The sequence below is a fragment of the Oreochromis aureus genome, linkage group 15 (assembly GCF_013358895.1).
Source record: "Oreochromis aureus strain Israel breed Guangdong linkage group 15, ZZ_aureus, whole genome shotgun sequence".
NCBI classification, from domain to species: domain Eukaryota; kingdom Metazoa; phylum Chordata; class Actinopteri; order Cichliformes; family Cichlidae; genus Oreochromis; species Oreochromis aureus.
This window is the reverse complement of record NC_052956.1, coordinates 12854602-12882068: the sequence shown is the minus strand read 5'-3', so window position 1 is coordinate 12882068 and position 27467 is coordinate 12854602. Positions and strand designations below refer to the sequence as shown.

Genomic DNA, 27467 nt, shown 5'->3' with positions numbered 1-27467 from the left:
CTATATATGTGTGGGTGGGTGTTTGTGACTGGCCTCACATGTTCAACTCCAACTGAACCATGTGTCTGATTCTCCCTGTTTATTGGCTGAAAACTGATACCTTTAAGGGCTTCATTCATGCCACATTACGTGAGGTAAATTCAATAGCTCAGACATCATGGTTGGCCCATTCACCTCCTTGCCCTGGGTGATTTTTACATGTTGGATGTCTGCGCCTCCCCGCGTTTTCCTTCACAGAAACTGCTGTGTTTCCCAGTGCTCTGCTGCTCAGCCTAATTTCTCTTCAACACCTTCAGTCTGGGACACTATACGTGCCCAGAGGGCCGGTGAAGTCGGTTTTATTTTATTCAGTGTGAGTTTTACGTGCTTTTAATAGGGCCAGAAATTTATGCGGGTGGGGATTTTATCTGCTAGATTCCGACGTGTGAGCTCACATTACTGGAGCAGCATTAGATGTAAACTCCTGGAAAGTACACTGCTTCTAGGAATAGATTCAAGCGTGGGTGCTTGTGTTTGTGTGTGTCAGTGAGCGTCCAGCTATCTGCAGCTCATGCTGTGGATTTACAGTGCGCCTCCAAAGTATGCCACCAAGTCTTCTCACACGCATGCACGCACAAAAACAAGCACACGCTCCTGGGCGCGGAAGGTGCGCTCTTTATCACTGTGACATTTCCATTTAACACGCAGCCCAGCAGCTCGTACATTCACATCCATGTTTCCTGTGCCCCATGCCGAGGCACAATAGCAACCACTTAACATTTAGCAATAGCAGATCAGCCCCAAATTCTTCCACTTTCCACCGCTTCCATGGGAAAGCTCATTATTTATCTCTGATTTAGAGTGACAAGAATTATGAAGGGGCCACGGTCTGCTACCGAGAAACAAAGGAAGCACGGGCTTACTGCTGGTTTATGGTGCACATTTAGAAGCCGTTTTAGCTGCACTGAACTTAACTGTTAAGCTGCAGTGGATGCAAGTTATGAGGAGAGACAGAAGGAATATGACAGCAGTTTCCAACCTGAGGGGTGGAAAGCGTTCCCGACCTAAGTCCATAGGTCATAGGAGAGATTTAAAGAGCAATTATGCCAAAAAACTTTATTTATTTATGTATGCTTTAGTCTAAAATTTATTTTGGAAAATGCTTTCACCTCCTGATATTGCTTTAAATCATTCAGGATGACAGAAAATAACTACTGTAGCTGAAGACTGCATGTAGAGGTCATTGGTTTTCATTACTTCACAATAAAATGCTAATTATCCTTTTCAATATTTGGCCTAAAACATACCAATAACACTACACTAAACACTACAGGCTTTGATCAGATTATCATCATCAGGTTCAGCAGATCTCACTATACTGTACATCAACACGTCAGCTCTAGATGGAGTTTTCAGGGTAAATAACATTACAGCAATATGCAAGCTTGTTAGCATGATCCAGAGGAGAGGAGGGACAATCTCTAAGAAGTCAGTTATTTGAAATTAACTTGATATATAGGTGTCACTTTGGAGACCTCATATTTTTTTCAGCCACCACTTCAGAAACATGTAGGTCACAGTATGTTGGACTTCTGTTCGTGACTGCATCTCACCTCTGCTTTAATGTAAACCATATGTGACGGATGAGGACTTTTCTCCACTCTTTTATTCGCTGCCGACGGATGCTGACCCGAGGCCGTCCCGGCTGCCCCCCAGCCCCGGGAGTTCCACGTCGGCCTACAGGCCCTCTCTCCGCCCGAGGGACGCCCAGCGTCAACGTTTAACACGGCGATTAATCACGCACAGCGGAGGACGTGCTGCACAGAACACGGGCAATCACCTCCATTAAAGCGGGGGAGCTCCGGCGGACACAGAGAGCACTTTGTGCCGGGAAATACGGGTCATTGTCTGCCGCGACGCCCGGCCGGTAGGGAGACATAAAGGTGGACTTTGTGTGAGTGTTTAGACAAGCTCAGCCAGGCTTCCAAAAACCGCATGTGTGCCACATTTCCTCTTTCATATATCCTGATTTAGTTACCAGGATTACACGGGATAAAATAACGCCTCTTTCCTTCCCCATCTCCCACTGATCAATTAAAGGTGCTTCTCAAAAACTCAAAAAAATAATGAGTCTGTTTATAAACAAATGGCATCGATTAAACCAAACACGTGTGCACATAACAAGGTTGATTACCTTTCTACGTTTATAAATCTATGCATTGATTGGCATCCACAAGTGGTCTCTACCGCCCCCTACTGATTCTGCTCCGGTTTCGTTAAAGCAAAGAAATCATAGCCCTAAAAGAGAGCCATAAATGTCAGACACCTTGCTATTTATAACTGAACTGCACCTTTCTGATAGTGTCCAAAAGTTGCACTTTGCATGCTCTGGACCATTTTGGGAGACTGGCTGCTGAAGTGGTCTGTAATGACTATCTAAGGCTATAAACTAAATTGATCATTTTAATTTAAAATAACGTGACTTTAGTATGTTCATAACTTCCCTCCCTTGCTTCCACTGCTTGTTTCTCTAAAGCTCCTGATTGTATCACACCATCTGCATCAGTTGTAATAAAAATGTTCACTGCTGCAGAACAGGGAGATGGTGGACACGTTTCCAGGGTTCTTGACAGGTAGGACATTTTGTTCTGAGCAGCTGAGCAAACTTAATAAGGTGATAAGATCAAAAGCTCCATAAACAGGTATGTGTGCAGACGAAAAATAAATGTTATGTGAGACCAGATGGAATAGAGTGAAGCAGTAAAAACAGATTGCAATCACTACAGATCACAACCACCACATTATCAGGGAGGTATATATTTGGTGGCAGGGAATATAACTCATAAATTTCACCTTTGTTTGAAATACACAATTGTTTTTTTGTTTCTTATGAAATTATGCACACAGTATAGTAGTGAGCCTCTTCTATAATATCATTTGTTCTGCTACTTTTAGCATTTGCATAGACATCTACTAATGTGATCAATGTATAGAAAGTTGACAATTGGCAGACAGCATGCTTTAGGAGTGGAGCTGATCAAGACAGCTGTCAAAGAGACTTTTCATTGGCCCAGTAGGAAGCTGGACAGCAGCGTCCCTGATGGGGGCTCTTCAGCCTGGCAGACATACAGGCGGGCAGAGCCGGGTGAACGACTTGGCACTAGAAGTGGAGCTGGCATTCTGGTGAAGCAGTGGCTGGCACCAAGACCAAGCTGGCCTCTCCAGTGGCAAAGAGGGAGATCTCACACATACACACACTCTGCCACACTCCTGCTGAGGAGCAAACGGAGGCTGGCAGGGAGGGCTGCTCTTCAAAAGCTGCTGTTGTCTGGAGATGGCTTTCATGTGAATGGGGGCCTTAATAGGCGTTGTGCGACGGCTCTCGTTGCACGCTGAGCACCGAGTGATCCTCTTCTGTTGGGTTTTAATTAATAAGCAATGTTTGAAGGCCACAATGCACTTGGAGGGACAACACAGTGACTTCTTGGTGGCCTTGATGCTGTTTGTTTTTGAGTCGTACTCAGACTCCCACTGAGGTGACCACATAAACAGGAGGGTGCTGACATTTTTCATCAACTTTTTTTTTTCCACTCCAAAAAAACAAAACACTCGCATGGCTACAAGTGCTGCAAAGTGCTTTCAGTTATGAAGATGATTAGCAATACCTCTAAGACTGATTAAAAGAAATTATAACCTCACATTAGTCACTTATATGAGTAGGCAGAATGAATCATACTGGTATAATACCATCAGGATAACAAGTTCTAATGGAGTCTACTTGCAAAATGAAGTTGTGTCTCTGACCTTGTTTTTAAATAAATACTAGCCAGCATCTTTAACAATTTGTCCCCAATGTGGTATATCAAGCCACCCATGTTCCACCCATTACTGTCTCAACAAAGAAGTTAAAAAAAATGCTACATGTAATACACAGTATTTTAAAAACAACAGCAAGGTATTAATACTTTCTCTGTGGAGGAGTTAATGACTGATTTCTGTAAGGACTGCAAAGCACAGGTGAAATAACCCACAATTCACATAGTTGATTCTCTCATGGACCTAGGATGCCATCTGGTGGATTATTAGGACATCAGCAACAAAGTACACCCCCAAAAAACTTGGGACACCTTGTCTGCTAGTTGGAATATAATGGTAATACTTGAGTCCCAGGAATTACAGATCTTTCTTCAGTTTTAACACTATTGCACCTTTTGACCTTCTAGTTTGTGGAACCATTGTGAACCAAAAAGAACTGTCTGCACTACAGAAACAGGGGCATCCATCTTCTAGCAAGGAGCCAAAAAATGTGCAAGATGTAGTAAAGTAGATGCAGCCAAGAACAGTTGATTACTAGGACAAAGGGTAGTAGGACATCTTACAGCAAAGATCATTTTAATGGTCCCAAATTTTCTGAACAACTAAGTGTACACTCATGTAAAAGAAAGGAAAAACAAAAGATATGACAAAATTCATCACATCTAGAATTCCACTCAATCTTTAATCAAGACGGGATTACAAATTCTCCAAAAAATCTGCAGTTTCAAAGGGCAAAAAGGGTAAAACTAGCTCACCTACTGAGGTCTTTAAAAACCTGTTCAAGTGTGACTGAAAACGTCCTGAACATTTAAAGGCAGGTCTTTTTTTGTAGTCATTTACAAAAAAAAAAAAAAAGAAAGAAAAAAAAAAGACTGTGACAAATACAGAACATAAAAGAAAATAATGAAGAAACTGCTGGCTTTTTTTCCTCTTCGGAGAAACAACGTCCGCTGAGGAACGGCGACACTGATGACATCATCAAATGACAACAAGGACAGCGCTTTGCCACATGCTGCCTCCCATCTGGTCCTATATGCTAACTTAAAACGGGAGAAAAAGCAACAGACAAAGAGAAGGGAGAGAGCAGGGGAGAAAAGAAGGAGAAAGGAACAGGAAGGAAGTGGATTCTGAGGAGGGGACGGGGGTGCGAGTGGTGGTTCTGGGTCTGAATTGGCCGACCCGTTTGGGCCGCTGTGATGTCCTTCCCTGAGTGGGGGGCAGGTGGGGGTCAGTGGGTTATGGTCCGAGCCCGCGAGCTCTCTGGGATTTCAGTCTGTGTTGTATGTGTTTTTTGTATGTGGTCTTTTCCTCCAGTTGCTAAATTACCAAACTCATGGCTCATACTGTTTGAGTCCGCTGAAGATTTATTGAGTGAATTTTTTTTTCCCCTCTCCAAACTTTCAATCGTCTCTTCCCATTTTCAGACGGTTTTTCCACTCCTGGTCTCCTGATTGGCACTTGTATGAATTGGACTAGTGTGAGGAGCCTTCAGATCCATTCACAGTCTGCTCCTCATGTGGCCACCCGTTGACACTGAGCGGTGGTTTTCATTCATTCAATTTGTTTACAAGTTTGATCATTCTTGTGTAAAGTCTATGCACTGAGACTGCCTGAGCGGTGCACAAGCTGAGACAGTGACGCTTCTTTAGGAGCTCAGCTTGGACTTCTTTGAGGGTGGCAGAGGGTCTTCTTTACTCTCTCCATCCTCCTCCTCTTCCTCCTCCTCGTCATCATCATCAGGATAGTCCACAAGTCCCACCAAACCTCCCTGAAGCAGAAACGAGACACCCAGTTTGCCAGAAACTGCAATTATTATTTGCAGACATGTTTTAACGCTGCTTTCTTTATAACTAGCAATCATATGCCCATTACACATACATATCACAACTACTAAACTCACTGCATTTTTTCCATTTTTGTATATTATTTGGTGTTAATTTTCCTATTTTGAGCAGTGAGTCTTCTGTTTTTAGAGATCTATTAAATCCATAAATAACACACTTTCTGATAATCTCCATCCCCCTTCTATTTTTCCACCATCTAAATAAAGTCAGCTAGGAAAAAGATCCCAGTCTAGTGGCACAATGGTTATGATGTCCAGTTTTTGTATTATATAACAAGACTAGAGGGGGAGTTGTGAGAAAATTAACAGTATAAGTGTGAAGATTCATAGCTAAAGCTAATTTTTTACTAAATCCTTTACTTAAGTGTTTAAAGCAGCGGTCCCCAACCTTTTTTGCGCCACGGACTGGTTTATGCCCGACAATATTTTCACGGACCGGCAATGAGGTGTCGCGGATGAATACAACAAAATAAAACTAGTGCCGGTACCGAAAAAAAGAAGATTCATTCATAACACACGTGAAAAGACCCAGGAAAACCGAGTTAACGATAAAAACGATAACAAAATAACGTTGAAAACCGATAAAAACCCTGAAACCCATACATTTCACACCTGAGCCTCAACTCTCGCGGCCCGGTACCAAACGACTCACGGACCGGTACCGGTCCGAGGCCCGGGGGTTGGGGACCGCTGGTTTAAAGCATTGTCAACACTGTGCAAATCATTTTTTTGACTTTGCTCATAAAAACAAAATGTTGACAGGTACCTTTGTGGTTACAGTTGTGGTGGAGGGTGAGCTCCGTGCGCCTGAGCCTGGAGACCCCGGCGATCCTGGAGAACCTGGATTTAGTGAGGCAGATGAAGGAGGGCTGGAGAGGCTGGTTTTAGTGGAGCCCGAGAAGGAAAGCTTGAAACTGGGATTCTGTCTGCCCGACAAGCTCGACTTTCCCAATACTTCTTTCTCCTCTGTGTCTTTCACTGTGGGTAAAGATGATGAGGTGAAAAAGAAAAGGTCATGCTCTCATTCAAAAATTTTTTTAAATATTTGAGGGGTGAATATAATTGTCTCCTCTGCAATCAGGACAGGCTTTTGCAAGACTTATTTCCCTTCTTAGGTGTCTCTCACTACTTATATTACATTATGTGCAAAGGCCAATGCACCATTTTACTATTTTTTTTCCCAAGTAAAATCTAAATAACTGTTCCCTTGGCTCTGCAACACCTTAGAAGCAAATTTCAGGAAATTACGTTTGGTAGTTTTTGCTTCTTGCTGACAACAACACAAACAACTTTCATCTGGGGGGAGGAATAATGTAAGAACTATATACACTGGTGATTTCCCCATGACTACACCTAAAGCTGTCAATCAATGTAACCGAGACAACCCAATTACAATGTATTTTTCACTTAAAATTTGCCATTTTGATTGTAATTTATGCCAAATATATTTGGTTGTTTTTAACACTTATTAATACTGTCAGTTTACTCTGGACATGACCACAAAAAATCCAAATGTGAACGTCCAACAACAAATGCACATTCACAGCTGTCTAGCTATATTCTCTTCTTGGTTGCTCCTTAGAGGCTTTTCGAGATTTTTCATTGTATCTGTAACCCTGAAATACTGTTTATAAAATCTATTCTTTTATCAAATTGACAGGGGCTTCATTTTCAGAAATAATCAGCTAGTAACAACAATTAATATAATAAACTAACTAAAGAATGGGATTCTTTCCAACTCCAATTTCCCACCAAACATCACAAGTTTCCTTACACGTACATTTCTTTCTTTCCATGAACTTGCTAATTGGTTCCATGAGGTCTTCCTCGCTCTTCATTTTATCAGAGGGAGGAACAACTGCCTCGCCATCCTCAAGGTCATCTTCATCTGCGTTGAACCACATCTCCTCCTCATCCTCCAGCGTCCGTGCATCACGGCGGAAGCGGTGGTTCCTCAAGATGGAGCGCATGCTGTCAAAGAAAATGCACAGCTCAGTAATCAGGGGGAAAAAAAGATTTTCTATTCTTTGAAAGCTCTTTTGTTGGCCAAATTTCCTCTTACGGAACTAATGTAAACCACGTTTGTGGTTTACATTAGTATACACATACACATGAGTATACACATAGCCCAAGAAGCTGTTATAAAACATACACCACATTGGTTTAAAAAATTAAGTCGATATTTTATAACATGAAATTTAACAGAAGTATTACAGATTAACAAAACAAACCCATCCAGTTTCACTTTAAGAGTCATAGATGAGCAACTGGTCTATTGCTTAACTATTAACGGTTAGACTGCGTTTAGTTGCAAAACCTTCTGTATAAGTGGAAACTTGCTTTTGTACAGTTGGTGAAATACAAGTGTAAGGATGCATTTCAAAAGAATATAAACTAGGCACGACTTACAACACAGCAGCTCAAAATAGCACTATGACTCAACACATTTGCCTTCACAAAAAAACAATTCATGAAAAAAAATTTCATCAAAATTAGTCATTCAAGATGTCACACGCACTTTTTCCATTTAGTGTCAGACCCAAACACTGTCTGTCAATATATAATTAGATAAAGGCAGCAGTCAAGCCAACATCTTCTTACCTATCAAGTTTGGGGTTGTCCTGCCTTTCTCGTTGTTGTTCATACCGCAGTTTTAGGCCTTTAAATGTCTGGACGTAGTCCACATCCTCAAGAGCCTTCCAGTAGTTCTCTATTATATGAGCAGTTAGAGACTTCACATCCTCCTGGGAGCAATGGCAATCAGGAGCGGAGAACACAGAAATGGTAGCAGAGGGGGAAAGTATGGGAAGAGAAAAAGATGGGCAGTTTACAGTTTTGCCAATGAGGGAAATACAAAAGGTAGATTAGAACTAACTCTAATGAATGCACACATAACTGGACTCTGGGCATTTTCAGACCTATAGTTCCTTTACTCTGGTCCAAATCAGTTGATGAGTTTGTAAACCTGTAGCTTTTTCTTCTGTTGTTTTCTTTCTTTTTACACTGACAAAACCCCAAGCTAACTTCACCACCACCTCCTGAAAACGGTCTTGGGCATGGTTGTTTTGGTCAGAACCAAACAACCTTAAAACACATCACAGTTTGGTTTAAATGGAATTAAGACCATAGGTGTGAAAATACTTGTAAACTTTTAGGGATTTAGTTTGACAACATACACATATCAGTTCCTTTGATTAAATATAAAATCACTTAAGATAGGCATTAATAAAGTATTCTCTCTAACAAATAATTACAGCAATGTTTGCACATCAGTTAGCCATGCATTGGTTTTTTTAAACCTGTAAGACATGACCAGTTTTTTCAGTACAGGTTTTACAGGCTCTTCAAATGTGAGAAGCAGAAGCAATAAAAAACAGGAACAAAAACCAGTAACACAACAAGTGAAACCAAACATTTTTCCCTCCAGCTTCCCAAACCAAGTTAACTATGAGATATACAGACAGCTATTATGGCTCTCTGACATCATTTATATGCTGATCATGTTGCTCAAGGTTCTTTTGTGTTAAATATATACTGCTGTTTACCTATTAAATTTTGGTATGAAAAATACTCACCACACGAACATACTCAAACATCTCAATAATAGCAGAGTTCATGAGATTGTAGCGTGAGCCATTATTGAGGAAGGCCTTGATGACAGGTTCAAAGAGAAAATTTCTCATGATGTAGCGATTGTAGAATTCATCCTTTAGACCAATAATTCTCCGCATGAAACGCAGGGCACCTGTGCAGGGAGAAACACAATGTTCAATATTAATCAATAGATGTCCTTATTTGTCAAACAGACTTTAATTGTATCGTTCTCTACTTTGACAAATATAGAGTTGGAAGAACTGTGACTTACATAGAGCCAGGAAAGCATGCCGGGAGGCTGTGAGCACCAATACCCTCCTGAGAATATCCTTGTTGATGATGTAGTTCTTGATGTGATACGTGTGATGTTCGACACAAAATGTTAGCAGCTCCAATATCAAGGCCAGCAACTGGGATGTTTGAAAGTCATCTAAAGGACGAAAGAAAGAACGTGAGAAAGCTAGCAACATAAAAACTTGTAGATTAAAAAATCTCAAACAAAAACTCAGTACCTTTGCTAGGTTTTTCTTCCGTGGTGTTGGCCAGTAGTGGAGCTGATAAAACATGCATACAGTGCTTGTAGAAGAAGCTCAGGAACTCAGTTTTTTCAGTTTTCTGTAAAAAAAAAATAATAATAATAATAATAATAATAATAATAATATACACACACACACACACACACACACACACACACACACACACATATATATATAAAAAAAAAAAAAATAATAAGGAAACGGATGCTTTGCTGAATTGCTAAATTTTGAAATGTACTTGAGCTTTTTACTCCAGTTCAAAATAATTACAAGCAAGAAAGTGAAGGCGCAGATATCCTGGGCAACCTGTTGAATTGGTGGCACTGATGTTTTCAGTTACTAGACAGTAAGTTGATTAACAAGAAAATCTGCCTTTTTTTTTTTTTTTTGTAAACTGATAGGACTGTTGTGTATGTCCAAAACGCAAGAACCCACAGACATAACATTTGTTCTCTTTTGTATTTAAGCACTTACACATTTTGAAAGCCAACTCTTATCTGCGCAATGGACTTGTTTTGTTTTGATTTTTGTTTGCTTTCTTGTTATGTTACGCTCAGTGTAAATAGTACATACATACATAGCGTAAACTATGTAAAAGCAGCATTCACACTCACATTTGCAGTAGCAAGCATATTCTCTGGATCCACCAGAGTTCGCAGCAGACCCATTAACTGCACTGCACCACCAAGCTCTGGGTCTGTGTCACAGATCATGTGCTCTATGATCAGGTTGATCAAGAGGATGTCCTGAAAGGCAAATAATTATGAGTTTATGTGCACCATTGTGATAAATGGACATCGTTCCCATTTATCATGTTGCCTTTGTGTATATACTTACATCATCATTCTGCTGTGATTCCTGCATGACGAACTCTCGTACCATGGAGGGGTTGTATTCCACCAGATAAGAGAAGATATCTGTGGCTGCCCCACGCACCTGAACATCGTCCATTCCCTTTTCAAAATAAATATATGTATTATATTTATCAGCAGATTTTTGATTTGCACACCAGGAAATTTTGAAATGTACTTTAAAATTGTTCAAAAGGAATAATTTTTTTTTAAAAAAAAGGAACAACCTTTGTTGTTCCTCTCTCTGATAAAATCAAGAGTAATATAATGAAAACAAAAGTCATGATTGGCTTCAAAATCAGTTTGTGTGCACAGGTTTAAGAAGTACATGTAATTGTATCGATATAGTGAGAGCAAACAATTCAAAACCCAACTCAAGATTTCAAGAACAAAAACTATCGATTTAAACATAACAAAAATAAAAAGGTCAGTGGCAAATTCTAGAGAAAAGATCCATACAGTGAAAGGACACCTCACTTGCAGGTTTAAGCATTTATTATTGCCATTTTGTGATGTGCTAAACTGGTTTCCCCATGTAAAATTAATCAAGTTGCCCCCAGCCCTTTTTTCTTTTTTAATTCCCAAAGAAAACACTTTAAAATCTATAAATCTCTCTGCCTTGGTGCCTGACATTGCCTTAACTCACAACAGTAATCATTAAGCTCGAGTTTGGTTGCACTTTAGCATTTCTTGTTCTGTCTAACAAATTCTTTGCACAGTGAATCCCCAGTACCCCAATGGCTATATGAGCAGAAGCTCTTTCCTGACCTTCCTCACATACAATTTACAAGCAGATAATATCAATTGTACCACCACAAAAAAAAGAAATAAATAAATAAATAAATAAAATCTTACTAGCTACTCTGCCTTTCTTAAGGCCAAAAAGCCGAACATGCCCTGAAACTGCAACTTTGATGACTAACTGCATGCATGTTCAATATATGTTAAGCCTCAGTGTTTATCACATAGCACTTCTTTTAAACTCATTTAAACTCAAATTCCATGTGAGAAGCTAAACACACCAGTTAACTAAAAGAAAAAATAAAACTTAATTGATATTTATTTTTGACAAGGGATGCATACAAAAGAAATATGCCATCTTCTCAGTCACAACACTCTACAATTTAATGCTACAGATATCACATGCTGGAGTCTGATTCTGCTTTCTCAACTAGGTGTTCCTGTGGTATGCACTGGCAACCTTCAAGTACTGTTCAGCAAAAAATAAATGTAATGAGCAAACTAGCATGTTCCAGTTATTTTTTTTTTTATAGAATAATTATAACAAAGAAGGAAGATTTTTTTGTTATAGAATTAAGTAACATACTACTAGTATGTCCCTTAATTCAATTTTATTGCATCAGAAAGTTGAAGGCATCACCCACGATCACAATGCAAAAGGCTGCAACATCACCAAAGCTACTGACGTCAACAGACAAATTATTTTAGTGTGAGAAAACCACAAAACAATTCATCTGAGATTAATGCCACTGGACTTACCAGAATAACCTCTAGTGCAGGTAGAATGCCCATGTTTGATAATGTCTTGAAGAAAGCATCCCTGTTTTGAGGTTGTAATGTTTGAGAGAATGCACAGAACTCCTTTAGGAAGTTTACCTAAAAGGAATAAACAAACAGAGGTCAACAAAACAAAGATCTTAATAGTTTGTGACTGCAACAACTTTTAATAAATTATTAAATTCTGATATACCAGTTCGTGTCTTTTGTCATCATCTGTGGCCTCATCTGTTAGCTGTGCAAAGAGGTCTGTCAGGAACTTCTCATCGTCCTGACATCAAAAAAGGGAGATGAGATTTTAAGAAGTCAGTATTAAGAGTATGATTAATATGTCAATGTATGCCAGACACCCAATTTTCACAAGTTACAAAGCTGTTATTGGTTTACAATGGTACAAGTCCGACATAATTACACAGAAAACAAAAGTGAATTCCATCATGTTTGTCAATGAGAAATTTGGAGCATAAACAATGTGACCTATCTGGTCATAAGAATACTTTTGATTTGTTTATGCTGAAAACACTGTCTCATTCAATGACATCTACTACCACTTTAAATATTTTTTAAAACCTTGGTTAGTGAACCGCTTGATTTAAGCTTGCCTGCCCTATGCTAATTAAGGAAGCAAAGACTCATATCTGTAGTGTTTGACTTCAGAGCGTGATATAGCAAAGAACACCAGAGTCAACAATGTGCCCGTTTCAGTTTTCCTCTAGCGCAGCATAACAGATTTACACAACACTACTGTGCCTCCATGGAGACAGCCATACATAAACAATGCTGAGTTGACACAGGATAAAAACACAAAGGTCATATGATCATAAAAGGCTGCCAGACAATCTCAGACAGGGTAAAAGTACAATCAGTCAAAAATAAAACCAATGTACAATCCTATAATTACTGTAATTCGAGCCTCACTAACATTTCATAAAAGAAATTCTCCTTTGTGAGGATTACAGTACATTCACAAGTTTACCTATTTATAACACTTGCTTCAATTAAACCATTTTAATTAAAATGTAGTGTTTACACAAAGTAAAAACAACAACTCCATACTATTAGATCATGTCTGCTTATCTCACCTGTAGCATGCCCACAATCTCCACCTTGTTGAAAAAGATGAAGGAGTGCAAGGTGGACAGCATGTTTTCCTCAAAAACAGAGGGCGTGGGCAGCACCATATCCTGAATATACTGCACCCGATATGTCTGGTGAATTTTCTGACGCAGTTCAGGATCAGAGATGGGGATCACCTCCTTAAACCTGGCTGTTTTAGTGAGAAACTCACGATGCCGCCTTGGCTGCGGGAGTGTTGGGTCAAACTCCAGGCAACCAATGACGTCCATTATGCACTCATCAGAGAACATCACCTCAAAGAGTGCAGTACGATTCAGCAGGAAGATGCCTTTCATTATTTCATACAGGTGGTGCAGTCCCTCTCTGTTCTCCAAATCCTCACAAACACGGAACAATTCCAGGAGCTTGCGAATATAGCCTTCATTCTCCACAGCCAGTGCTAGTTTTTCACGTCGCAGTGGTGATGGGAGAGAAGAGCCCACCAGCTCGGCCAGGTCCTCCAAACGGTTCAGTTCGCATGGCGGTAATTCCAAACCTGGGGATGACATGTCATCAAAACGCTCTTCCTCCGATTCGTCCACCACATCCTGTGTGATGTCAACTGAAGGGTCCTTTCCCTGCACCTTAACAATAAAACATAAGTGTGGACAAACATATTAGAACCTCAGGATGTAACTACATAAGGGATCACCGGTAACACAAATAGCATCAAATCCACAAACTAATGGAGATAAAAAAACTCAAACCCACACAAATGAAGTACACTAACCTGGCATATTTTCTCCCAGATTTCATCACAGCCAGCCTTCTCCTGGAAACTGAGTGCTAGATCATAATTTTCAGCCTCTGACCACACTATCAATGTGTCCTTTTTCAAAAGAAAAACAAAGCCAATTTAAAATAAACAGAGCAGAATGGGGAAAGAAATTCAGTTTTGTATGTTCATCATGTTATGTACTGACCTGTTGTTTCTGGTAGGCTGTGTTTGGGTTAATTTTGGACTCCAGCAGAAGGGAACCTGTCAGGTTTAACACAAAGGTAGCCCAAAATTGTAGGTTACTGCATTTGCTTCAAACGAGTAATACGTGTGCAAATTTCAGGTGATACAGGTGGTTAAAATGAGTGCGCGGAAGGTATTGTTTTTGTAGTAATAACTGAGCTACTACAATAATCGCGTGGCATTCCTATGTTCGCTTACCATCGCTCTCTGCTCGCACCAGGAGAGACGTGCCTTTCAAGCGCTCCACATAGCCCGACGAGACGTGCCCGGTCCCACGGTCATCCCACTGTCTGTCCTCATTGAGGGTATAGACTTTGACTCGCCGACGAGTGTCCGTCATCCTGGCAGTTTCTTGTAACCCGTTCTCCCCTTCCGGGCCTTTTACGGGGTGTCTTCTTCACCTAGTAACGCCACAACTTCAATTCACTTTTTACAGCTGCTCACTTCTACAAGAGTATTAACTAAATACGAAGCGGCGGGGGGTCACTTAGGATAAGTTCTAAAAAGCAACTTAAAAGTGAAACGCCTCAACAACTTTCCAGCAGGATTCCGCAATCGTTGTTAAAATTACTACTGCAATATCTCGCATTTCTTGACGAGCTGCCTCAAAACTTAGACTGCCAGCACTATAGGCAAGGCGCCACGCAGAATCCGCGTACAAACCATTGTAGGAAGCTAACGACAAATTAAAGAGCGGAGGACGTCGTTAGCTTACGCGTTAAACGACAAAACAACGAATGTCACTACAATATACAGCTGAGAACAGAGTACTGAAAAAGAAGCAAATGTTACGATGACTGGCCCACGAAACACTCCTGCTTATATGTACAGTTTGTACGCTTTCAGGTAACGTTAGCTATCAACCCTTACGAGTTAACTCGCTAGCTAGTACGCTAAGTACCTACGCTCCATATATTCAATGTTAAACTACCATTTGAAGCAGATTAACTAGAGTTAGCTGTCGATAACATTACTTTATACTTGCGGACAACAGACACCCGTTTTAAGCCTGGAACAATGTTTCTATTCTTCTTTAAATAATACGCCAGCTAGCTAACGTTAGCTGCTATTTCTTCCCCAAGTGTTCCGCCATGTTCTGGCTCGGGGCCGCGGAGAGACCACTCTCTCCTTACTCTTACTCATGCATCCCAAAAACTGTGCAAACCAACAAACTGGAGTCGTATAATTACTTGAAGGTTACGCTTTACATTATACTGCTATTTGCCATTCATTGCCGATGTCTTGCTCAGATAATTGCTAAGTGCCCCCCGTGAGTATTCAGCCATCTTGGGTCCCTTCACAGTCAGTACGGGGTTTCCAGCACGGCAACAACAGGGCAGCCCGCCACATTTAAAGAGACAGTAACAGAGAAAATAAACTGAACTTGAGGCCACGTCCAGCATGAATGGTCTAACTTTTGCAATACTTACCAGTCAGCCACACTACCATTGTGTATAAAAATTCAGTGTTCATCGCACTAATGGTCGCATATTTATGAGTGGACACCAGTCAGAAACAATCGTTTATTTTATTTCAATAAAAGAAAACAGAAATGGAGAGTTGAAATCAGATGTTATGCAAAACAACAGGATTACAAAAACGTTTTATATCACAATGGTAGGCTTTTAAAACATAATGAAAACTCAAAACTTTCCATTAATTATAGTAACAAATCTCCTGGGTTGTCATGTGATCATCAGTCTTCAGCCACTGATCTACTTCAAAAATAAAACGGCTGCTTTCAAAGTCCACAACGTCTTGAAATTCAACCTCCCAGGAAAATGTACATAGGGAAAAAAATAAAATAAAATTCACATAACTTTTAAGGAAACTGAAAAACACACACAAAGAAAGTTTTTCTACCCCGTGGAGTATTTCTCCATGCTTAGCCCATTCTTCTCATCATAGTGTAACAACTTATAAACATGCAGGTTCCCAACCATGACCCAATTTTTCAGTATAAAGCCCAAAATGTACAATTTCACCCCATTTTTTCCAAGCCTCTTTTGCCAATGAGTATGATGTGAAAACATTCCCTTTGTTAAATGGGCAATGCAGTCTTTACAAAGAAAAAAAAAAGAAGAAAGAAGCCCTTTTCATACATGTAGTCCTTTTAAGCCATTTGATGGCACATGTCAGATTCATAATTAAATAACTAACCTTATTAGTTTTTTTAAATGTATTACTTTCAAAAGGTAATGAATACAAATGAATTCATGTATGGCAAATGTCCTGCGAGATCAATGACACTTTTGCCAGTATAGCCGTTGTCACACACAAACTTAAAATGTTGGAACAGGCATATCAGGACATTGTGTAAACTTTTCTTTCTCACACGTAACACAAAAGCAAGCCTTCCATGTGGTTTAGGTGAGGGAGCTGCATGATTGCAATATCCTATAGAAAGGACACAATATGACTACTAAGTTTCTATGCACATCACATGAATTTTGTTCCAGGCTGAAATCCATTTAATGTCCAATCCAACTGCATCACACCTTTGTGTTCTTACATGCACCTCTCTCAGGTAATGTCAAGAAAGACTTCAGGCTGCAGTGCACGTGTGAAAAGAGCTTACGTGTCTGAATGAAAAAAGTGCCGTCACTTAAGCACAGTGGTGGAACCATGTCTGAAAAGGGCTTTGCATTACAAATTACAAACACACACACACGCTGCCAAGGATGACAATTCCAAAAAGAAAATCCCCAATTTTTTTCACATCCCCCAATTTTTTCCAATCTCTCTTCCTCATGTTTGGTACAATATGAAAGAATCCCCCCTGTCAAACTGACTTAGCCGCTTGCTGAGCCTGACGCCGCAAGAGGACGTATATCTTCTCCTTTATCCAGTCTTTGTTGTATGGTTGATATGTTTGAGTGTCAGCTCTATATCTGCATAAAAAGTAAAATATTTTATTGAAATGTGACCAATGCATCCAAAGGGAATGTTGTGTTGCATTCAAATTCATACACAGCTAATTATACTTACACAAGACAGCTCAGATCTGCCAAGTCATCAATAAAGTCAAACAACTGACTAATGTCATAAGTAATGGAGGGACTGTTTGGATTCATCCTCTTGAGATGCTCCTCATACATTTTGCAAACACCTGGGGGAGAGGCAGATGACATGCTGAATGGAAGCAAAACAGCAAAAACAACAACAAAAAAATGCAATCCACAGGAAAAACCTAAAACAGCAAAAAACAAAAGTAATTCATAGCGAATTACGGTGTACAGTATTCAGTGAAAGAGAAAGACAGGATAAATAAAGAGGGCCTAATAAAGGGAATAAAGTGATATACTTATACCCTGAAAAAAAACAAACCACTTTGAACATGAAAATAAAGCCAAAAAAAGCTTTTTAAAAAAGAAAGGAAAAAAAAACAGAAGTACACAAACAGCAATAGCTGCATACCATTAATGTCACATCCTTTACAGAGAAAATAAAGTTAAAATGATGAGAGGGGATATCACCTATACTTATTTTGTGTAATAGACTGGGATATTTATATATCAGAGCGATCTGTATTTATTAGAGCTATTTTGAAACATCCTGTATTTAACTGGTACATTAATTTGTTATTTACTGTTCTTACTGTCTTAAAGCAACTGTGACCACATCATTTCCTCTGGGATTAATAAGGTAGTCTTAATCTGAAAAGTGTATACTGCAGTTCAAGACAGACAACACAATTGTAAACACCTCTTACTTATCATATCCCTTTAATGCCTTTATTATCTGTAAACCCCATTACTACGTAATGGATAACTTGAGTAAATTTATGTATTTTTATCACAGTCAGTTCTGAATATGATACCAATGATTATTCTTTGTGTAAGTGAACCTTGATTAATCTCTGTTCAATAGAGCTTAACTGCAATTCAAAATCCATTAATGTAGAGCCGCAAACACACGACATTCAAAAACAGATTTGTATTCTTTATTACATTTTGTTGTTGTTGTTTTTAAACTTTTATAGTAAGCACAAGTTTACACGTTTTTTGTGCTATACAAGTAGGATGTTGACATAAAAAAATGAATTTCAGGTTTCCTGAGTCCATAGTTTAAAGAGTCACATAATTTTTAAAAAAAAAAAAAAACCATGTCCGTTCTCACGTTCTCTTTTTTACTTTCCAGAAACTAAAAAGTGATTACTATCAGTCTGTTTTTTTCACAAATTAGGCTTAACCACATAATCCCATACACAAACAATACTTGGTACTAGGATGAATTTATTATTCACTGGCCTATCATTTGTATGTATTTACTATGAGAAAAAATCCTTTAAAATGAATGAGGAATCACAATAGATGATGAATACAATACAATTACATCTGCTGCTACTACTTGTTACAACGAAAGTAAATATTAAAAAAAAACTGCGAGATGAATTATGAATGAAAACATTAAACAGACTCACCCTCCATGCATTCATTAACTGACTCATAGTCAGCGTATGTGCGGCCCTCTGGTCTCTTGGTTGGTTGGACAAGCAAAATTGTGTGCGACTGTAAAATGATTGATAATGTTTAATACACACCGCCACGCAGTTTCTCTGTGTCAAACCAAATCACCTTAATCGGGCAGCTAATTAGAGTTTTTTTGCGAGTTTTTGAGACTTGTGTAACCTTCTGCCCAGACATTTTCCAACTCCAGTGTAAGGATGGTCATTCAGCTGCAGACCACCGACTTCATCAGTCTTTTACAAAACATCCAGCCTAACGTTACTTCAGCCACATCTCACTTTAATAAAAATATGTAATTTGATTAGATGGTGAAATTAAGTTATAAGAAACACAGAAGCGGTGGGCAAAAATGCGTGTTTAACAAGAATTGCAAAGCGTTAGCCTCGACGCTTGTTAGCTTAGCTGTGTGTGATTAGCACAAGCTAGTGTGGCCTAAACTGAGAATTATTAGCTCTTTAGATGTAAAATAAAGCACACTTACCATCTCTGTTTTCAACGCAAAGCCTCGCTATTTACTGGCTATGCAAAACTGAAAAAAAATCGTATTCAGCGTAACTTCTCAGAACCCCGTGCGATTTAGCTGTTTGGTCTAAAAAAAAAACTTAGGGGAAGTGAAAAAGAACTCTTCCGGTTGTAAAATTGAGTCCCTCCAAAGTATAGTTTTTGCTTCAAAATAAAAGTCCGATAATGCTACGGTAATGATTAAAAGGTGATTTTTTTCAGTAGACTTTGTTTGTGAAGGTACACATTATTTATTCTAAATTCTCTCTTTTAAATTATCATAGACATCGTAAAAGATCCAGGTTGAAAAGTGTAGTCAGCAGAGAAGCGATCTAAAGGTGCCTTACTTTTTAATGGCCAGCAGGGGCTGAGTGCTTTGTCAGCCCCTGCAAGTCTCCTGCATAAAAGACTTCTGGTTGTACAGAAGTTTGTGGGAAATAAATTAATAAATTACTTTCCTAATGAGTTTGTGAGCTCACTTGCTAATTATTTCATGTGTAAAAAAATGTAAATCTAAATTGTAGCAATTATAGTGTAGCTGTTTACCCATTCACATAACATAGAAAGATCTCTCATTCATCACTGAAAGGACACACAAATCTCTTCAGGTTTGCATCAGGAAAGACATCCAGCATACATTTGGAGCTAGCTGTTGTGGTGACCCCTTGTGAACTTGGGAGCACCTCAGAGTAGCTTTTACTATTATCCTGCTTATGTATTGACATGTCAGTAATGATGTCCGACAAGAAATGAAGATGCAAATAAAGCATTTTTTTTTTTTCAAAATTACACCATAGCTGAACATTTATTAATTGGATATATGATTCAATTTGAGTAATTACAAAGAAATTAGTTTTGTTTTAATCCCAACTTACAGGGCAAAAAAGCATACAATGACATAGTGAAGATCACAAAAACAAACTGAAAGACAGTGAAATCAGGGCCAAGAGCTATAACATTTGTGATGGTAAAAATGTTTAAATGAAATATATAATGTGGTTAGTTTTTCTTTTCTTTTTTTTCTTTATTTGGGGTGTACACTATAGGCTGCATTTGTGTACCAAAATCACTTGATTTTCTTCAAAGCGGGAGCATGACTGGGCACTTTTGGAGATATCAGTGGCATGTGTGGTTATGGCCTTGCTCTCAGAAGATCCCTGAGTGTCGCTCTCCTTGTAGTTTCTCTTGAAGTTGTGGATACAGGCACCCTTTCCACACCTCCACACTCTCGTTGGCATGCCTCCATGGACACAAAGTTGTTGGGATTGCCCTGGCAGCCTCCGTACCAGAACTCGGTACACTTGGCAGTGGCAGGATTATAGCAGAACCGGACCATCCAGGTTTCACAGGGGCCCTCATCACGAGGCAGGGAGCACACATTGCCAGTGGATGGAGGAGTGGGTGATGGGTGCTGCTGATATAGGAGAAAACAAAGCAATACATACATTATTTTTGTAGTGTGGTCTGCAGAAAAAGAACTGGAATTGTTAGACATTTTAAATGGTGAAAGAAAAATTAAGCATTACATATATGATTATATAATTGTTTTGCAGAGACAAAGATACTTTCTTATGGTTGTTATTGTGAATAATGCTCTAAAAACACATGATATTTTATCCCTGTAGTGCTTCTAATTGACCTTATCTTTTTGGTGAACACTCAAATTTAGTAAACTTGGCAAATACTTTGTTACTAAGTGAAGGTCATCACCAGATTTATATACACAGCTGTTATATTATTCAGAAAGGTTAACTGTGACTGGCTCATAAAATCAGTTAATAATGTGATTCCTACCACAGTCTGGTACTCAGGACACCCAGCCTGTCCGAATCCTTGAGCCGGTGTCACCCCATCCAAACAACAGCCATACCTAAAACAGAGACGATGATTCTTTTTTTTAAATTTCAGTGTGAAAATTGGGAAAAAAAATTCCTCGACACTTTCACATCACTTTCGTCTGCATTTTCTGTAAAATATTGTTTAGAGGTACTCATGTTACCTAGTGCGGACGCAGTCTTCTTGTGAGCAGCCCTGGTTCCTGGGCCCCGTGGCAGAGGTACGGCCATCAGGACAGCAGCCATAAGGCGACTGCGTACAGTGAGGTCTCACCTCATTAGGGTAAGGGTCATACACAGTGTTTGTAGCTGGCCTTGAAACTAAAGCAAGTAAACAAATGAAGTCAAATATCCTCTATGCATGCGTTCCTTTCTAATTTTAAAAGCTTTTGAATAACATTTCTTAATAAGTCTGTGTAGGTTCTCAGTCATCCAGGTCATTCTTTGTAGGTAATAAAAGATTAGTCATGAAAAGTTTGTTGTTGCTGTTTTTATTTTTTTTTTAAAAAACAACTTTTATAATACAGAAAATGCTTCATAAAAGCAAAAAGAAATGGATGTGTTTGAGCTTGTGGCTTACCTCCGGTTATCTAAGATGGAAATTGGGCTAAACAAGTTTGGAATTTTCTGTTTGTCTATGAAATACAAGAAGGCAATGGGAGGGCAGCACAGTCATAGTCTAGACAGCAACAATTACAACATGCCAAAAGCGTACATTATCTTTATTGCGTGAAGAAACCTCAACTGTGTTACAATACTGAAATTACTGTCTGTGCCTTAACTTAACAAACTTTTATTTATTTTTTTTACAGTGGCTTTGATTTCACATATATAAAATGCACTCTGAGTTGTGAAACACTGCTATGTCTGTGTGGGTGAGTGTCTGTGTATGCACTTCTGCTCTAAATGTTCATTAATTCATTATTCAGCACTGTAATATCAGTTCAGTTCAGATTAGTTCAATTCAATTCAGTAGTACCAAATCACAAGAACAAACGCCCGAAGGAGCTTTGTACTATAAGGCAAACCCCAAAAATCAAACAACCCCATATGACGAACCATTTTGCAATAGTGGGTAAGAGCATAGAGACAGGACTAAATACAGACTACGGGACAGAGAAGACAAAATTTGGTGCTGCAGTGGTGTGTAAACATGTGGGCAATGAAAAGAGGTGTGTAGTCTGTATAAGTTCTTGAAGCAGTCTGTGCCCTATAGCAGTATAGCTACGATCTGCTTCAGGGTCAGCCAATCCAGCCTCAACTATAAGCTTCATCAAAAAAGAACATTTTGAGCTTAGTCTTAAAAGTAAACTTCCCCCAAATCCAAACTGGGACCTGGTTCCCCAGGAGAGGGACCTGAATGCTGAAGGCTCTGCCTCCCATTCTGCTTTTAAAAACTGTAGAAACTACAAGCAAGCTTGCAGTCTGAGAGAAAAGTGCTCTATTGGGATGATATGATACTATGAGGTTCTATTACAGACAAGGGTGGTCTTATATTGTAGTGCCACATATAAAGAAATTGCATGCTCAAGCATGCAAAGAAAGATGGTAACATTTCTGCAAATTGCACTCTTCATACCTGAAGGTTCTTCTGGAATATGGGGCACAAATCCTCTAATAGTGCCTCCACCTGGCCTTGGGTCCTGCACACTTGGGACCGCTGGAAAAGAAACAAGGTTGACAATATAAAATAAATAAATAAAAGTAAAAATGATCAGAACTTGCTGCATTCAGATGTCACTCACTTTGCACCCCAGGGCAGCGCTGCGTGTTGCATTCCTCCCTAGAATGTGGTCTGTGAGCTAACCCACAATGATCTTCAGGGTAGGGGTTCAAATCTGTGTCAAAACAGGCAACTCTCCTCTCTCTCACACCACCACCACAACTTCTTGAACACTGCGAGATAAACGAAGATAGTAACGCGGAAAGGAAAATAACACTTAAAGCTTTTGTTTTTTTGCTTTCTGTTCCCTTACCAGGCCGTACTCTGTCATATGCCAGGTTATGCGTGTGTAACAGGCAGGTCTGCGGCAGGCCTGGACAGAAGGAGGTCGAACCAGTCCACTACATGCATGATCAGGCAGATGTTCACCTCCTGGTCCAACGCAAACAACTTCCCTTGTCTGCTGTCCTTCTCCACAGGTCGCTGAACACTGACCATCAAATGCAACAACTTAGTTAATATGTTTAACTGATTTGAGTTGATAAATACAAGCAGTGTAACAATCATATATGAACAAGGTCATACTCTATCCAAGATAAGTGTTGTGTCAGTGAACGCTGTTACAGCAAAAAAAAAAAAATGTTAAAATGGCAAAGATGGTCTAAGTAGACATAACTACTGTGTTTTATTGTTTTTACAGATCTGAAAATCATAGTCGGATTAATATTACCTTAAATACTATCAACTTAAATACCATAAATCCTGCTCTCATTCTGTTTCATATCATTAGGATAGTTCAAATATGATAGTTTTTGACCTTAGGCGACATACCACACTGAAGCTGGACACACTGTACTCTGCAGTACATGGATGCATGTTGCAGGCCTGCTGACTCGGTGGCCGTTGCAGGCGCTGGGCAATGCAGTAAGTCTCGTCAACCACACGGGGGTTCACTGGGTCCTCAACTACACACTCCACACTACGATGCTGCATGCCTCCGCTGCACGAGGCAGAGCACTCGCCAAACACACTAGCTCTATAGACATATGTGAATGTCTCTCTTGGATGAGGAGCAGCAACAACAACCGGAGCAGAGGAGTGTACTGAGTTAGTGTCTTCATCCAAGCCCATAAACTCTCCACGGGTCAGTATCTTAAAAAAAAGACAAATTATTTGGAAATAACTGTTAAAAAAAGAACCAACAGGTATTATAAAAGTAAAAAGATAGTCCTATAAATTCCCTTTTAGGAGAGTAAAATTCTCTATTACTAAAAGAAAACCAAAAGACTGCATCCACCCTCAAAGACAGGAGCCTAGTTTCCACTTTATGGATAATAATAGAAATATCTCATGTATTCTTTTTCTGCCTTTAACTTTTTTTCTAAGTCTGGCTGACAAACAAGAGTTAGTAATAAAGAAAAACTTTTTTGCTTTGAATGATCTGCATCTTTAAAAGTAAAAAATATAAAGATGATCTTTCGACCTTATTTAGATTCATTTTTATAAGACCCTGCTCTTGGATCATTTGGTACATTGAAACCCAAATATTCAAACTAAGTAAGAGTTACATGCATAGTTCTAATCTGCAGCTCCAAATCTCACCCTGCAGACGCCATCCACACAGATATCACTGCGGCCCATATAACACGGGGTCCCATCTACCACTGCAGTTCTGTGTCGGTAAAAGAAATCCTCTCCTCTCGGGACACAGTTGAGCTCACATGGATTAGGTGCTACAAAAGGTAAGGGAGTCACAAACCTGAGTTAAAAAAACTCAAATTTATGTAATATTGTTGTACATATTGTACATGTACCTCCATAATGAGGCAACCACGTGTAGCGTTTTCCATTAAAGTCCATTCTGTCAAACTGGGAGCACTGCTCCTCCCTGAAATCCCTCGAGCTCACCGGGCATTCCTGCATGACAGGAAAACAAACATATAAACAAGATACTATCCGTTTTTTCTTTGTGCAAGTATTTTAAATGGGTTTAAAGGAAAATTACATGTGTATTGCAGGTGCGGAATGATTTGGAGGATCCTATGCAGTTATGTCCACCATCTGTCCTGCAGAAGGAAATGAAACAAATGGCATTGGCACACTCAAGTGTTAAAAAAGTCTTTTGTAATATTACAAATGAATACAAAATTACCTTAAGTTCATATATTCAAAACACAGTAGCAATGAATATGAATATGAGGCTGTTTACTCCATGCATTTCTTTGCCCTACCTTGAAGTAATACATTTCCTGGTTCTCACTGCCACTCCTGTGCCACAGCTGCGGCTGCAGGATCCATAGGCTCCAAACTCACCCCAGTAGTCGTGGGTCGAACGTGTCAGCTAAACAAAGAAGAGAAACTCAAAGTCAGGCTCTGGAACATGTTGTGCTCTCACATGGGAGATCAGGACCCGACAGAAATCCCTAACTCACACTAAAAGCACGCAAGACGCACCAAAAAAAAAAAAAAAAAAAATTTAGCCACAAACTATCACTTATACATTACACAACATTTTTACAAACCTGTTCTGTTACACAACTAATCATGCTTGCACATCAGAAAATAAATAATTTACCACTTTTATTTAAGAGATCAAAGGAATATTTTCCTGTGTCATAAGGTACTGTTGATATGAATCTGTAATAATACAATACTATTAATATTGTTAACATAAAAAACTTACTGTAAAAGCAGGTACAGCCAGCAGCTGTAGGAGTCCCAGGACTTGCAGGATGTTCATGTTCACCTGAAGCCACTGCTGAACTACTGATGAGGAAAGCAATTAAGTAACGCAACTTACAGTGCAAGAAATCCCATTTAACACAAATGACGTGCGTACAGTTCATTCATCCATTAACAGATTAATGTGCATCAGATGAAACCTGAGTCCCTCAGGACCTCTGCTAAAGTCTTAACAAGCATCTATTCCATGCAAATACAAATGAAAAATTGGATAATAAATAAAACATGTAAAATCTTATTACTGAATTACCCGATTGAAGTGAATTCCCAGCTTCTTGACCAGCTGCACGGTGGGATGTGCACTTCAGCAGTGACGGCAGGCAATGACACCCAGCATTTCTTCTTCTTCTTCCATCACCCTCTCACTGCTTACTGACACCACAGCCCATAAAGTGTCAGATTTCAACCACTAAGAGAAACACTGGTTTTCTATTTTTTTGTTCTGTTTTGATCGTAAATATGTTTCTTGCTGGAGCAGGATGTCTGAAGTTAGAACTCCCACGTACTGAGACTCATGTTGTTCATTTACATCAAGTCTTTTTATTCACACATTTATTTTTAAGGTACAGAAATTATGTAAATGTATATGTAATGTATAGATTCATGCAGAAATGGAACATCATCAAAGTTTGGTCCATTACATAATATAAAGAAGGCTACATATGCCATCACATGCAATTTAAATATGTTTCTGCAACTTGCATATCTTAAAGTTGTATTATTTTTGAAGCGCACTAAAACGTGATCCAGTGTGAAAGAGAATTTTCCATTGATTGCTTTTTCTGAAGTGTCTCACCACTGATTGTCTCCTTCACACATCCTGTAACCACTAAATACAGACGAGTAAATCACAACAGGGGAGCTAGTGGGAGGTAAACATAGGTTTAAAGCTCTATTTAGTTTTATTTTAGCAAGAAACCACAGTGAAGCATGGCCTGGATGTGAACATAGCATGGAGGACAAGGAACACCGGGAATCAGTGAACATCAACATTCCTGTGCCAATAAGCTGCAATACTAGAGGAGCCGTTCAGGCTGACGAGAGTAAACTATATAATCAAAACAGAATGTGAGTATATAATAGTATATCATATAGGGGGGGGAATAATGACAGCAAGCTTGATAGTAAATTTTTAGTTAAATGGCAGCATAGGCTTTAAGTTATAGTCTCTTGTTATAGGTAGCTTTAAGTTATAGTGTCTACATGGCAATCAAACAAAGAAGAAAGGCAATAAAGTGTCCCTTTGTTGGGTTCATATTGTTAATGTTTAAATGAAACTATTATTTTATTACTACATTAAGTCAGTAATATTATATTATGATATTATATTATAAAAATAAGAAAAAAAATCAGAATATTTGTAACTGTGGTTGCTAGACTTGGCAATCAATGACAAAAATCTTCACAAAGAGAAGAAACTACAATTCAGCAACATCAAACTTCAGCATCTCACCCCATCACCAACCCATCCATTCAAAATGTAAGCATGCAAACTCAAAACCCCAATCCCAAACACTCCACAAAGAGAAGCAAAATCTGCCAGTCACTTTTTGTCCCTCAAAGCTGCTGGTTCAGCTTCTGTGTTTGCTTCTCTTGAGGTTCAAAGGCACTCTTGGTGCTGAACAGGTTGTCCATTGATTCCACGATTTCCTGTATTTCTCGGGACAGCTCGCAGTAGCTCTCTTTAAGGTCCTCTTGCTGCTTCCTGAGGTCCGCTGCTGCATGCATCAGCTCAGAAGCCTGTTCGCTGCAGGTGGTCCTCAACTGCTCCACATCCAAAAGCATCATCTCCATGCTTTTTATCAGCTCCTCCAGACGCTCAGCAGTTGTTTCAAACCCTGATGTGTCCAGACTTCCTTCTTCCTTGGAATTGTCTGGAGCGCTGGCTCCTTCTTCTGGATTTGGTTCTGTCTCCATCCTCGTGTTGTAGCAACTTTCAATCACCTGATACTCAAGTCAGTCTTCAGTATAGCAGTTTTCTGGAAGAAAAGGGAAGCATTTAGCTGTAGCCAATGGCTGTGATAGGTTCAACTGCAAACTGGG

General features: G+C 39.3%; 3 protein-coding genes across 8 annotated transcripts in view; all 3 read right to left on the bottom strand.

Moving 5' to 3' along the window:
* Positions 1–4354: 4354 nt before the first annotated feature.
* Positions 4355–15536, bottom strand: smek1 (SMEK homolog 1, suppressor of mek1 (Dictyostelium)). 2 transcript variants are annotated; one of them, XM_031744698.2, is made up of 16 exons: positions 15405–15533; positions 14413–14615; positions 14177–14232; positions 13984–14082; positions 13220–13837; positions 12331–12408; positions 12120–12236; positions 10606–10722; positions 10383–10514; positions 9745–9847; positions 9504–9662; positions 9214–9383; positions 8240–8382; positions 7419–7609; positions 6405–6616; positions 4355–5563 (listed from the first exon to the last, which is right to left on the bottom strand). In XM_031744698.2, the coding sequence occupies exons 2-16, from the start codon at positions 14552–14554 to the stop codon at positions 5441–5443; spliced, it is 2460 nt and encodes an 819-aa protein (XP_031600558.2). In that variant the 5' UTR covers positions 14555–14615; positions 15405–15533; the 3' UTR covers positions 4355–5440. The 2 variants fall into 2 exon arrangements, with proteins under 2 accessions (XP_031600558.2, XP_039454947.1); XM_039599013.1 differs by having other exon boundaries at positions 8240–8379; positions 14413–15536.
* A 187-nt stretch (positions 15537–15723) lies between these two features.
* erh (ERH mRNA splicing and mitosis factor) lies at positions 15724–19322 on the bottom strand. Its single transcript, XM_031744751.2, has 4 exons — positions 19165–19322; positions 18638–18725; positions 17203–17323; positions 15724–17105 (listed from the first exon to the last, which is right to left on the bottom strand). The coding sequence occupies exons 1-4, from the start codon at positions 19165–19167 to the stop codon at positions 16997–16999; spliced, it is 321 nt and encodes a 106-aa protein (XP_031600611.1). The 5' UTR covers positions 19168–19322; the 3' UTR covers positions 15724–16996.
* A 612-nt stretch (positions 19323–19934) lies between these two features.
* paplnb (papilin b, proteoglycan-like sulfated glycoprotein) overlaps positions 19935–27467 on the bottom strand; it is a 9699-nt gene continuing 2166 nt past the window's right edge. For 2 of the 5 annotated variants that reach the window (XM_031744747.2, XM_039599281.1), the window contains 13 exons: positions 25675–27403; positions 25366–25448; positions 24914–25023; positions 24688–24748; positions 24497–24599; positions 24285–24415; positions 23514–23834; positions 22996–23172; positions 22765–22915; positions 22599–22679; positions 21184–21340; positions 20979–21054; positions 19935–20598 (listed from right to left, as the gene is read on the bottom strand). In XM_031744747.2, coding sequence (XP_031600607.2) covers positions 20317–20598; positions 20979–21054; positions 21184–21340; positions 22599–22679; positions 22765–22915; positions 22996–23172; positions 23514–23834; positions 24285–24415; positions 24497–24599; positions 24688–24748; positions 24914–25023; positions 25366–25422 — 1707 coding nt within the window. In that variant the 5' untranslated portion in view covers positions 25423–25448; positions 25675–27403 and the 3' untranslated portion in view covers positions 19935–20316. Of the gene's footprint in view, positions 20599–20978; positions 21055–21183; positions 21341–21599; positions 21655–22598; positions 22680–22764; positions 22916–22995; positions 23173–23513; positions 23835–24284; positions 24416–24496; positions 24600–24687; positions 24749–24913; positions 25024–25365; positions 25449–25674; positions 27404–27467 lie in introns of those variants that run through there. The other 3 variants (XM_031744748.2, XM_039599280.1, XR_005608444.1) reach the window with 3 other exon arrangements.

Coding starts and splice junctions, on each gene's coding strand:
- smek1 (XM_031744698.2), bottom strand. CDS start 14,554: ATGACGGACACTCGTCGGCGAGTCAAAGTCTATACCCTCAATGAGGAC. Junction 10,515..10,605: donor AATCACAGCAGAATGATGAT/GTAAGTATATAC, acceptor TTTGCCTTTCAG/GACATCCTCTTGATCAACCT. Junction 6,617..7,418: donor GTTCATGGAAAGAAAGAAAT/GTACGTGTAAGG, acceptor CTTTACCCACAG/TGAAAGACACAGAGGAGAAA.
- erh (XM_031744751.2), bottom strand. Junction 17,324..18,637: donor AGTTAATGAATGCATGGAGG/GTGAGTCTGTTT, acceptor CCTCTCCCCCAG/GTGTTTGCAAAATGTATGAG. Junction 17,106..17,202: donor GCAGATCTGAGCTGTCTTGT/GTAAGTATAATT, acceptor CTTTTTATGCAG/ATATAGAGCTGACACTCAAA.